Source organism: Panulirus ornatus, chromosome 34 (genome assembly GCF_036320965.1).
Source record: "Panulirus ornatus isolate Po-2019 chromosome 34, ASM3632096v1, whole genome shotgun sequence".
NCBI lineage: Eukaryota > Metazoa > Arthropoda > Malacostraca > Decapoda > Palinuridae > Panulirus > Panulirus ornatus.
In genome coordinates, this window is record NC_092257.1 from 15,812,913 (window position 1) to 15,826,701 (window position 13,789).

General features: G+C 40.5%; 1 protein-coding gene across 11 annotated transcripts in view; it reads left to right on the forward strand.

The window, feature by feature from the left end:
* LOC139759931 (uncharacterized) overlaps nucleotides 1-8,468 on the forward strand; it is a 118,505-nt gene extending 110,037 nt beyond the window's left edge. For 9 of the 11 annotated variants that reach the window (XM_071682571.1, XM_071682569.1, XM_071682568.1 and 6 more), the window contains one exon: nucleotides 5,752-8,468. In XM_071682571.1, coding sequence (XP_071538672.1) covers nucleotides 5,752-5,814 — 63 coding nt within the window. In that variant the 3' untranslated portion in view covers nucleotides 5,815-8,468. Of the gene's footprint in view, nucleotides 1-382; nucleotides 451-5,751 lie in introns of all 11 variants that reach the window. The other 2 variants (XM_071682567.1, XM_071682576.1) reach the window with 1 other exon arrangement.
* The last annotated feature ends 5,321 nt before the right edge of the window (nucleotides 8,469-13,789 follow it).

The following is a 13,789-nucleotide window of genomic DNA, read 5'->3' on the forward strand; positions in this document are numbered from 1 at the left end:
ATGTGTAAACATTATATGCGAGAGGATACGTGTGTGTGTGTGTGTGTGTGTGTGTGTGTGTGTGTGTGTGTGTGTATGTCAGTGGCTTTATTGATGACTGCCAGTTATCATCCAGGTCATCAGACCAGGATTCAATAGCATTTAACCGCTCATGTCTCTGAGGCAGGGTTACAATAGCCATATCAATTAACCGTGTCATTAAGGCAAGGAAAACCACGTCATCCTACAACAGATGCCAAAGCTTTTCTGTGACCGGTGGAGGAGGAGGAGGAGGAGGAAGGAGAGGGTGTGTGTGGGGGGGTTGTCATTGTGGTGAAGCGTCCGTCTGTGCAGCGAGGTGTGGTACAGACGCCATTTGACATGTCCTGTTTGTTTATTTCAGAAGCGCTACATCCGATAAGTGTTAACCCCCCAGCATGCGGCCAACACTTTCCAACACTTTATAAGTTTGTGAGTAAGGCTTAATTTTATCCCGTTGAACAAGCAGTCAAGTGTTCTCAGCACATGTGTTCAGCTCTTCTCTCCCATAGACCATTTGGCAAAATGTACCTAAAAAAGTAAAGGTATTTCTCAGCATTTCTGAAATCCGACATCTCATCAGTTTATAGAAATTATCTGAGTAACTTAATCACAAATTTTAAACACTGAGGAATGTTCGTTGTTAATATGTTAAATTCAGCATGATTGTAATATTACAGTGTTCTGAATCTTCCCTTGTCTAGCGAATTTCATAACGAAGTCAAGTATTTTTAAAACATATTCCAATTTGTTTTTTTCATGAACATTGATTCAAAATTTTAAGCAGCTCCGCAAGATGTTTGAGCCAGCTGCACTTTATCTTGCTAAAGTTCACTATACATATATACTACATATATTCTAGGGCAATCCATTCACACGAATCTGTTTTCCAATCAACTGCTAAAACTTATTATCAATTCAGCTTATCTGATCATGTCCCCTCGTCTCCGATCTCATGTCATTCACTTGTTAATCTCAACTGGTCTTTTCCAGTAAAGAGACAGAGATTATATTTCTTCAGTGAATTCCAAGTGGGCAAAACTGAACGTATGGGGGGAAAAAGAGAAAGAAAGAGAAAAAGAGAGAGAGAGAGATAAGGAATATGACTGCTTTTCAACGACCTCTGGTGACTTCCTATTTATTTCGCTTTCTGCCCCAAAAGTTCCTCCCTTTTATCTCTTGTCGCTGTCATCACCCTGAGTATACGTTGGCCTCCCCTCAGCCTAATCTCACATGCGCGGCTTTCTTGAGCATTTTCCATAACCCAGCCTCGTGCACGAAGGGATGTGACCCTTGGGCACGACGGAATGCGACCCTTGAGCACGAAGGTATACGACCCTTGAGCACGAAGGTATACGACTCTTGAACACGACGGCATACGACCCTTGGGGTATGATGATGGTGATGATGATGCAGATGATAGCCTGGCATATGACCTGTCCCTCAAGGGCCTCAAAAGGTCTGGCCATTATCATACGTAAGAGTCGTATACCCCGTCGTGCTCAAGGGTCGTACACCATTGTCGTGTTCAAAAGGTCGACCTGCCGTCTTCGAGGAGATCTAACCTGTGTGTGAATTTTCGGTGATTTAACATTACTAACAGTGTATTACCATGACATGGGCACCTCTCTAACATTCATCTTTTTTGTCTAGCATTAGGTTATGAAATGATTTCCATGTTCCTATGACTGAAGGAACAGCAGATGTAAGGAGCGACCGTGTGATGGAGAACTACGTATTGCATGTTGGGTGTAATTATTTCATTTAGAGATACGAGTTTATGATGCATGGTGATGATGAAGAACACACGATACTAATGAAGAATATTAATATGATGATGGCACTAGGGACGTTGCTCGTTACATATGCTTACAAACTGCAATAATAACATATGAATAATGATGAGGACGAAGATGTGAATCATAGCAGTAATGATTATGGTATAAATAATGATGATGATGATAATAATAATAATAATAATAATAATAATAATAATAATAATAATAATAATAATAATAATGATAATAATAATAATAATAATAATAATAATAATAATAATAATAATTATAATAATAATGATAAAGATATTTAGGATGAAACTCACCTCACCACAAAAGCATATATATATATATATATATATATATATATATATATATATATATATATATATATATATATATATATATATATATATATATATATATCGACAGCGCTAACGACAAAAGTAATATAGGTAACAACAAACAAAATAAAAGCACTAATGCTAAAAAATGAATAATGACTAAAATTGTGGGAATGATATGATAAAAAAATATCAATAAAAGAAAAATATTCTTATCCAAATAATAACATTTCTGATGTTATACAAACATAACACAAAGTCAACAACTTCGACTTCTGCTATTATCACCAATACTCCTACTACCACCATTACTACTACCACTACTACTACTACTATTACTACCACTATTACTACTACTACCACTACTACTACTACCACTACTACTACTACTACTACTACTACTACTACTACTACTACTACTAATACTACTACTACTACCACTACTACTACTACTACTACTAGTGCTACAACCACTACTACTACAACTACTATTACTACTACTACTACTACTACGACTACTACCACTACTACTACTACTACCACTATTACTACTACTACTATTACTACCACTACTACTACTAGAAGATATATATAGATAATGTGTATACTAATAATTAATGATAATAATCATAATTCAAGAATAATGCCCTTAAAAATGTTCTGTATAAAAAGGAATCAGTATACTCATAAACCTGTAAAAAAGTCGTCCTTATTTACAGGGTTTATAAAAGACATATAAAACACACACACACACACACACACACACACACAAAAAAAAAAAAAAAAAAAAAAAACTGGTGCGACTAATAATAGCTGAGACCAGCTTAGTGTAAGCCAAAAGTGAAAACGAACAAATATCAGTCTTACAGACAGCTAATGGGAGTGTGCGATCCCAGGATGCGACAAACTCCCGTTCAACTCGGCTTTAGTTAAGTCACCCCTGTCGGACTTGACTCCGAGGCACGTCCAATCACCGTGCGGTCAGAAATACGGAGGTCAAGATGAAAATGGGGTCAGTCGGCAATGTAAACCTTACCAATTCAGTGCAGAGGGTTGGTTAAGGCTTGTGATGATAACGTAGGAAAAAAAGAAAAACAATGAGCAGAGAGAGTTTATGTCCGTTTTCTGTTGCCGAGCCAATCTAGGTATATGAGAAAGTCTAAGTAATGAATTATTTTCCCGAGTGGAAATTAGAAAGGGATTCCATCACGTGTGATTAATGGGGTAGTTTTCTGACTCTGTGACGTCTGTGTGTCTGCTGTTGGTGTGACCAGAGTACATCTGCTGGTAGCATGAGGTAAGTACATCTTAATCAGGGTGTAACACTGTTGTGTACACTGGTCGACAGTGCGTACACAGCGAAGTCGGATCAGAGCCATCAGTACATCTCTTAGAAGTGTCTCATAAGTCTAATTATCGGTAGTGTGGGGAGTTCAGGTACTTAGTAATGCCGTGCGAAACTGTTTAAGTTCAAAATGGAAAGAAAAGAAAAATTATCTGGGACAAATATGATCCATACTGATTTTTCCAGAGGTCGTCTGGAACACTAACCATTACGACGTTCATATTGGAATTCCTTATGAAGACGAATGCTTCTCCAAAACTCTCCCAGTGTTCCCAGTGTTTGAGGAGGAAAGAAACGGAAAAGATATAGAAAAATCGTATTGCGGAACTTTACGAGATCTGAGAGACGTTTCCAAACCAAGTCAGAACTTTTTAAAGATAAAATGTCAACTTCAAAAGCATAAAAGTCTTTCGGGCCGACAAGATGGTGGTATGCAACCCTTTTTACAAAACCCACGTAGGGGAGAAATCGTGTTTTTTAAGTTCCCTATAAAAAAAAAAAACACACAGTTAACAAGTTGGTGACCACTAATACGGGAACTCTATACATACATACATATGTATATATATATATATATATATATATATATATATATATATATATATATATATATATATATATATATATATATATGGAGAGAGAGAGAGAGAGAGAGAGAGAGAGAGAGAGAGAGAGAGAGAGAGAGAGAGAGAGAGAGAGAGAGAGAGAGAGAGAGAGAGAGAAAACGAATCTTCAAACGTGGTTCAAAGAGACATATATTTCTTCTTTTTTTTTTCCCCCTCCATTGAAAACTTGCGCCATTATAACTTTAACATCTGACTAGCAGCCCAAACATTCAGAGCATCAGACTGGATGATAAGAGGGATAAAGGAGAGAGAGAGAGAGAGAGAGAGAGAGAGAGAGAGAGATGATATCAATGATGATATAACCCAATCATAATTATAACATCACATAATAATTATGATCCATAGCCAAATACTTGCGAGCAAATGTCATATGTCCTCCTCGCTATACACATTCAATTCCTTTGCTCCGACGCCGCCTAAGATCTGCTACAGATTGTGAAAGCTACCGAGTGACTTCCACAGACACTGGTGATAGATGAATCAGAGTACGATTCTTGTGGATAGGTATCTCTGTACAGTGTTTCGCATGAGTTGATAGAGGTTAGACGGAACAGCAGCCCAGAAAAAAAAATATATAGTTGATTTGTTCGTCCTTTGACCCCATATTACCAAACCGATTTGTGCGAAATGATGACATATGCGTTAAGGCGGATTGAATAAAGACTGTGATTAACATTAACTACCGGTAGGACAGCAAGCGTGGAAGCAATTATAACATCAGTATCAACACAACAGCAGGAGTTAACATTTAACATAAAACATTAGACACAATACCGATTATTATAACTGACACGTAATACAATGACAGAATCTATCAACATAAAAGTACCATTGACATAATCCTATTTAACATATCATCAGTAATAATAAACATTATCTTAACAGAAATATCTAATATAATACAGAGTAATGATAACAGTCATTATAAATAAAAACATAAGCGAAAAGTAATAGTAAACTTGGTGTTAACAATTAACCTTAACCTAACAGCACTAACAATCAACCTCATATTAACAATATTAACAATATGTAACAAACCTTGATAAGTATACTTAACAACTAACTATAGATGAAAGGACCGGTTGCCAGTGAACACCAAGAGATAACAACTCAGTGTATGGAACCAGCTTGAGTTACCTCTGCAACAACCATGTATTACTCTTCTAGTATCTAACATGGGTAGAGTTCTAAGATAAGGAGTTTCAATGAAGACCAGATCAAGATAAGGTCGAATACAATCTGCATATGTTGCCTGTTGCAATGGAGTGGATAACCCAAGCTTCCAGTTCCGAGAAGGGTTGCAGCTACGCCACAGCTTGACCTTAGATGACTCCCTTCTAACCTTGAAACATGAGAGACACGTCTGCAAAGTTGTCGTTTCAATCATTGGCTCGACGACCGAATCATTTCACAAAGACTTTTGCTCATATATTTCATATTTTCTTTTCCCTCTCTCTCTCTCTCTCTCCACCCCCCTCAAAAAAAAAAATCATAGCCCCTTGATAATCCTTGGTCCTGGTGTAGTCCTCATTAATCATTAATCAGTATACTCTTGGCATCGAGGGGTGAATTACTCGCGTGTTGATATTATGTTAACGTTAAGAAGTGTCACTAACTTGCTCATCTTCTTCTTCTTGCAGCAGCCGGTGAGAAAGTCTTCCAAAAAATACCGCGCGCCACAACCCCCCTGCAAGTCGACGTGACCCCTAGCCAAGGCGCTGAGGATGGTCATCGTCTTGACCTGTCTATCCTTCACCCGCGCAAGGCCAACACGGGTGACCTCAAGACCAGAAGGAACCAAGGGTGGAGCAGCTGGAGGGGAGACACTGTGTCAGCAGCCGATCCATTCTTTCGTCTGCTGCGAGACATGACTGTGTATACAGGGTGATGTAGTGTATTCAGCCAGCCCCCTCCTCCCACCAAACACCCCTTTATGACAATGGGAGACCCTACTACTTTTTTTTGGGAAGTCGAGCTGAGTGATCGGATCCGGACACCAGCAATTCTCTTTAGGTACCGTCCGAAGGGGTTAGAGGAGAAATATATGTGAGATCGGTGCCGTCTAAGGACCAAGAGCTTCACGCTGTATAATCGTGCCAACAACACCTTCTGGTTGTATTCTCTCTGTGGTGTTGTAGCAGTCTGCAGCGAACCACAAGGGCCCACAAAAAGGGCCTCTTCCTGACGACCCTTTGTGTACATCAGATCCACGACTTCTGTCCCCTCAAGATGAGTGACGTATGGGACCTGTTGGTGGTACCCGTTGAAACTTCTGGGTCGAGGAAAGACTTTTGTAACGCCTCGTCTTGTTGTGTGGTGAACCCCCTAGACGCTAGTCTGTCTTCCGAGGAGGGGCAGGTAGGACTGCAGGGACGGTCTGATGGTGTGGGAGAATCCCCTCGACGCCCCTTCCATCTTCCAGCGGCCGAGGGAAGGAGGAGGAAGAAGACCTCTGCGCCGGAGAGTAACAACACCCGCTGACACTCCTCAACGAAGTGAGCTGTGTGGGGTGTTCTCGTAAGTCTTTTTTCCCCAGAACTAGGAAGCTTCCTTGTTAACTTGTGTGATTCTCGATGGTTGCCGCCATGTCTGAGTGACTCTCTGGGATCGCCTCTCGTTTGGTGATGATGACGAGTCCAGTAGGTGAGGGAGGGAACAACTCTTGTGTTCTCTGACAGTTCCTCCCTACCTTTCTTTTACTCACCTCAGCAGCAGGAGGAGGAGGAGGAGGAGGAGTTCGTAGTAATTCACTGCCCTTCCCCACGATGCTCCTTTGTCTTTTCCCTGGAGTCCAGAGGGGAATTCAATACTGCTGAAGGAGCCTTCAGTATTACTCTCTCTCTTTGTCAGTGTCGATATGGAAAGAAGGATCAAGAGTTATTTCACATATACCGGAGATGATGGTGCTTATATGTATATTTTCCTGTTTACATACGAAGGGAACTGTTCATGTGTTCTCTCACCGAACAAGGCTATTGGAACATCCCCGCTTATTGTAAGGGAGATCGTAAAAGGAAAAAAAAAAAAAGGTTTTACAATCCCTTTTCTTCTGATCCTCATCTTAGAACTCCAATAATGATATGTCTCAGGATCGCGGCTCTTCTTCTACTCTTTTTTTTTTCTCTTATTATTATTATTATCATTTTGTGTAGAAGTATCGCAGATGAAGAAGAAGAAGATGATGATGACGAGAGCAGCATTCTTCTATGCTGTGAATGCGATGCTGAGTGATAACAATGATATTTGTACTCACTGCCACTGTAACTGCCACATAAACAGAAAGGATATTGTACCCTCTCGACGCTTTTTTTTTTTTGTATTCTCTACAACGACTGACAATATATATATATATATATATATATATATATATATATATATATATATATATATATATATATATATATATATATATATATATATATATACATACATACATACATACATACATACATACATACATATAACTATGTAGTGAGTGTCGTCTTACTATTGAGGCAAATCTGGACTACTGCCGCCCCCCTCCGACCCCCCACCCCCTGTTGTACGTGTGTGTGTGTAATCATCACAATTACCGTTGGTAACGCCCTGGTTAGAGGATGCCCGTAACTGCCGGTCCGACCGGGTGGTTTTGTATGACCGTGATGGCCACCGGTGTAGCTCCCGGTATGATTGTGGAGAGAGAGAGGGAAGAGGTCATCTAAACTGGCTCGAGGATGATGGCTTTTGAAGAACCGTCGTTATCAGGGGAATACAACGCTGGGTTACATGTTTTATTGATAGCAGTTAGCCATCGCTATATATATATATATATATATATATATATATATATATATATATATATATATATATATATATATATATATATATATATATATAAATATATATATATATATATATTCCTATGAGTCCATGGGGAAAATGAAACACGATAAGTTCCCAAGTGCACTTTCGTGTAATAATCACATCATCAGGGGAGACACAGGAAAAAAATGTTATACGCTAACTTCTCCTTTTCCATCTATCAAACAAGGACAGTATCATATGACTGAGACGGTTGTTTGTCTAAGCATATTGTTAGATTCTTCGAGAGATCCAGTCCTTGTGAATATGCGCCTAATCTCTCCCTATCTTTTCCCCAATCTGTCGCGGAGAAGAGAATCGTGGTTTCCAAAACTTTGGATGAATAGAATGCATTGTATTTCCGTCGTGTATATAAAGGGTTTTGATCCACTCTATCAGAGTCTAAGTTCGCTTGAAACGAAATCTACAGCGACTGAATAGATGACGGGGTGGGAATGGAGGGAGAATTTGTTTCTACTGGACCTTGAAGGTTGTGTAGAGAAAAAGAGAAAAGAAATAGGTTCTCAGCTAGTTGTGAACCCCCTGCAAAGTCTCTCTCTCTCTCTCTCTCTCTCTCTCTCTCTCTCTCTCTCTCTCTCTCTCTCTCTCTCTCTCTCTCTCTCGTCGACCCATTGCCCTAATAAGCCCTTTCTACTGAGGTCCTCTCACACGCACATGCTCAAAATCACTTGAAAATCGTGTGTGGGTTGAAGTGGATGTGGGTCAGGTCAGCGCTTCGTCGTGTCGACCTGCGCCTTACCAGAGGTGGTGATAGCCACACTGTCCCGTATGACGTCATACATAAGCATTAAGGCCTAGAGAGTAGGGTCTACCCGCCACAGAAAGACAAAATATATCAGTCAAGGAGACTTACATGCACTGCTGATGAATGAAGATCAAGCGCTTAATTCACCTTTTTTTTCCTCTCTCCCGGTTTTACCTCTACAACCGAAGGGCGCTTCCATGCGTACAGTGGTGACGTCATGGGCTATTACGTCATACGTTGATCCCCGTATTACTTGAGAGGAGAAGGGGGGGAGGGGGGGAAGTGGAGGGGGTAGGTATTTGATGCTACAAAGTCGTGTGTGGCTTCGTCACCATATATATATATATATATATATATATATATATATATATATATATATATATATATATACATGTGTGTGTGTGTGTGTGTGTGTGTCATTTTCACTGCACTGCCAAGGGACTAGCGTGGCCAGGGATCGTGAGAGTACACTAAATATAGACGTGTAAGTATATATATTTTGGGGGAAAAAGGAAATTTATCTTTTCATTGAGGTGACGAGCGATCAGATGACTGGTGACGTCAGAGACGCCGTCTCATTTGGCTGTGGGTAGGCCAATCGGAGGAGTGGCGTCAACGCAGCTCACTCATTGGCTCTGGGTAGGCCAATTGGAGGAGTGAGTGGTCAGTGACGTGAAATGACGCCCGCTCGCTGGCTACGGGTACGCCAAATTAGAGGAGGCGATCAGTGACGTCACACCACCACCACCAGCCCCCTCCCCCTGCTCATTGGCTGTGGGGTATGCCAATCAGGGGGGGAGTGATCAGTGACGTCAGAGGAGCGACCAGGTGTGATTGGTCAGTCATCTGATCCTATCACACGAAGGTTTGGAAACTACATTTCTACTAAATGGTTCTGGTTTCCAAAGCAATAAAAACCTAATTGTACATAAATTCACTTTCAGAATACATGTTTCATTAAGTGTGTCTTAAGATTGTGTCATAATTTTAAAAACCAAACCGAACCTGTGAATGCTACGTGTATGGAGAAATGAATAACCACTGAATATAACTTTTATTCAGTGAATACAACTCATTAATTCCTAAATCATGATTAATCTCTTTTAATGTTTCCTAATAAGAGAAAAAAAAATGTAAATTGCTTTTGACATGTATTTGGTCACGTGTGTTGACCTCTGTCTATCGTTTGACCTGTGGATTGTATTCTAACTCAGGTTACGAAGGAGGAAAATTAGAATCGTTAATCCAACCATCCAAATCTTGTGTGTGTGTATATATATACATAAATATATTTATTCTGTGTGTGGATGATGATGGCAATGAATGGGTTGTCTTCTATATATATACATATATATATATATATATATAAATCGCTAAGGCATTAGGATTATAATTTGTGAGATTTATAACGAAGATGGTGTTTGATGATTATCATTATGATTATTATGATTATTATCATTATTATTATTATTGTTATCATAAGCTTTTGCAACCGCGTATCTAACCTTCAAAAAAAAGAAAGATTCCCCCTCCACCCACACACTCTCTACCCCAATTATTTCAGATGGTGTTTAAATGGTCCTAATGATGATAATTTCGATTATGATTTATGGAAGATGAATTTGGTGGCTTCTAGTCATAGATGTATCAATGGAGATATGTCAAGAATTTATGTATATATACACATTTGAGGAAGGGATAGAACCCGAATATGGCCCAAATCCCAGTAGTACATTAAAACTAAACCTTATTCTTAGAATGTAACATGTCTAACTATTCTTTGCTATCCCTTCTAACCATTTCTAAAACCCCCCCTTTTTAGATTACATCTTAGATACCATTTATTCTAAAAATGTGTCATTCAATCTTTTTTTTTCTGTCTCTTTTTAGGGGTTTGGAACCTTATATTTGTGGTTCAAGTCACTGATGAAATTTATTAAGGTTGTAATCTTTTCTTTTTTTTTTCAAATAATTTCCTGTATATTTTACTCCTAATGTATTTGGAAGTGACACACATTGAAAGACTACAGAGTATTTGGATAGGCTTTTTGTTTGTGTCTAAATCGTATCTCTGTGCATCACTGGTTGAATTCATACATACATATATATATATATATATATATATATATATATATATATATATATATATATATATATATATATATATATATATATATATATATATATATATATATATATATATATATATATTCAAAGGAGTCTACATTCTCCTGATGCTGAGAGCATGAGAAAAAGCCCTTGGTCTGCTGGAACCATTAGAAAGGCCCTAAGGGAGTTACATAAGCTCTCTGGGGCTCAGAAAGTCTAAAGCTGTGGTTGTGAGTCGTGGGTGTGGTTGTGAGTTGTGGGTGTGGCTGTGAGTCGTGGGTGTGGCTGTGAAGTCGTGGGTGTGGCTGTGAGTTGTGGGTGTGGCTGTGAAGTCGTGGGTGTGGCTGTGAGTTGTGGGTGTGGCTGTGAGTCGTGGGTGTGGCTGTGAAGTCGTGGGTGTGGCTGTGAGTCGTGGGTGTGGCTGTGAGTCGTGGGTGTGGCTGTGGAGGGTTGATGGGTGTGTTTTCTACACCACGATCATTGAGGTGGAAAGAAGAAGAAGAGGAGGAGGGAGGGAGGAGGGTCGTCGTCACCTTTGGGTGTGCTTCTGTCTGCATGGCTGGCTAGTGAGTGTCCACTGCACTAAAATGTCCCCTTTTCCAGGTGATGATTATATGCAGAGGAGGTGTCCCCACTGAAGACAGACGGAGGATTGGATGGAGTTCATGGTTATGTGGTGGTAACATGGACGGTTGGCGGTGTGGGGGAAAGCCGTAGTGCTGCTTCTGGTCCCAAAAGGTTGTGGGTGGTTGGTGTGTTGGGGGGTTAGTAGAATGTGAGATGAAGACCAGTGTGGCCGTCAACCTCCCAGTTGTGAGTGAATGTGTACCATGTTCAGGTACAGGGTACACGATCCGGCACCGGTACAGCCCTGCGCTACACTCAGTAGCAAAGGAGGGTAGACTCCCTTGACGAGAATATTTCTCAAGACAAAGCTGTCTGTCTCTTCTTCCTCTGTCAGCGGGAGATGATACAGCCTCGCCAAAGTAACTCTCTCTCTGTCTCTCTGTCTCTCTGTCTCTCTCTCTCTCTGTCTCTCTTCTCTCTCTCTCTCTCTCTCTCTCTCTCTCTCTCTCTCTCTCTCTCTCTCTCTCTCTCTCTCTCTTCTATCTCTATCTATCTATCTATCTATCTATCTATCTATATATATATATATATATATATATATATGAATTCAATGTCTGAGAGTGTGGTGATGATAGTGGTACACTGAGCTAACGTCTTCATGCAAAAAGTCCTTTAAAGGTGAGTATACCTCGACAGGTGGTGCTCAGCAGGTGCTAAAACTACGCTCCCAATGTAATTATGCAAAAAAAAAAATTATTATTGTTTGTGTATTACTTTTTATATAGGAATTTCTACTGTGATAAATAAATAGATGAAAGGATTCCATCCTGTTTCATTACACCTTCTCTTTTTTTTTCCTCTCTCTCTCTTCTTCAGATGGAATAGATGTGAAAAACGAACGTATGAGTCATAAGTCTTGGACGAGATTAAAGATAAATGGGCCCTGGACGAAAAGGTTAGAAAGATGAGGGTGGACACGTGGGATATGAGGTGTACGAGGAGAGGAATTGTGGTGTGAGGAGGGATGGTAGACTGCAAGATACAGAGAGAGAGAGAGAGAGAGAGAGAGAGAGAGAGAGAGAGAGAGAGAGAGAGAGAGAGAGAGAGAGAGAGAGAGAGAGAGAGAAGGAGAGAGAGAGAGAGAAGGAGAGGTAGCATGTAGCGTTACCCCCTTTTCCATTAGGTATCGTCTGAACGAACCCGTCTCCCACCTTTGCTGCCTGGGAAGCTATGGCTAGTTTTCTATCAAGATGGCCAAACCCCTTTCCCCTTCTCCTCCTCCTCCTTCCCCCACGTCCCTCACTAACCCCTCCTCCCTACTTATCTTGCAACGCACCATTTGTCTGGGCAGAACGCGTGGGATCGCACCTCATTAGTAATCTTAGTCTCCGCGGTGCCATCGCGTTTTCCCCCCTAATACGATCCCTAAACTCCGCCTCTTTATCATGTAGAACGAACATTTCGAATCCATGCATTTCTCTCACTCCTGTCCTGCTTACGGTGTTTGCGAGTGTATATATATATATATTATATATATATATATATATATATATATATATATATATATATATATATATATATATATATATATATATACACCCACACACACACAAGGTGAAACAAAAATTAAGGGAGTGCGAGGCAGCGTAAAGAGAGAGAGCGGTGATTCATCTGACCGCGTCTCAAGACATGAACAGATGGACTCGTACCTGGGTGGTTTAATTTTGTGTGGGGGACATTAATGAGGTCATGAAACATAATTACTAACACGGGTTATAACCTGACGTAGTAAGGCCAGGGTGGTGTGTCTTTATTAACGTAACCCTTCTGGGTACGACACTAGCTAGACTCCTCGAGCACGACGGTACGACCCTTGAGTACGACGGTACGACCCTTGAGTACGATGGTGCGACCCTTGAGCATGATGGTGCGACCCTTGAGCACGACGCTACGATCCTTGACGTTACGACCGTGGAATACGACGGTACGAACTTGAATACGACGGTACGACCCTTGATCACGACGGTGCGACCCTTGACTACGACCCCTTGGACCAAAGAGAACGACCCTTGAGCATAACAATACGACCCATGGGGTATAATAGCCTGACCTTAATAGATTAGATTTTGGACATTACAATCACACCTAGGGGTCGTACTGACGTGCTCAAGGGTCGTACCGTCGAGTGCGTAAAACCCTGTCATCTACGTCTTATACGCGGGGGGGAAAAAATAGATTAAATGAAAGTTGGATCGTAAGAGGAGCAAATCAGTTTCATTTACTTCATTCGCATCATCTGCTTCATTTACCAGCGTCGCTATACCCGTGAGGCAGAGTGTAAATAGGGCTTATACAGTTCACAAGTGTTATGACATGACTAAATGTAAGTACGTGTA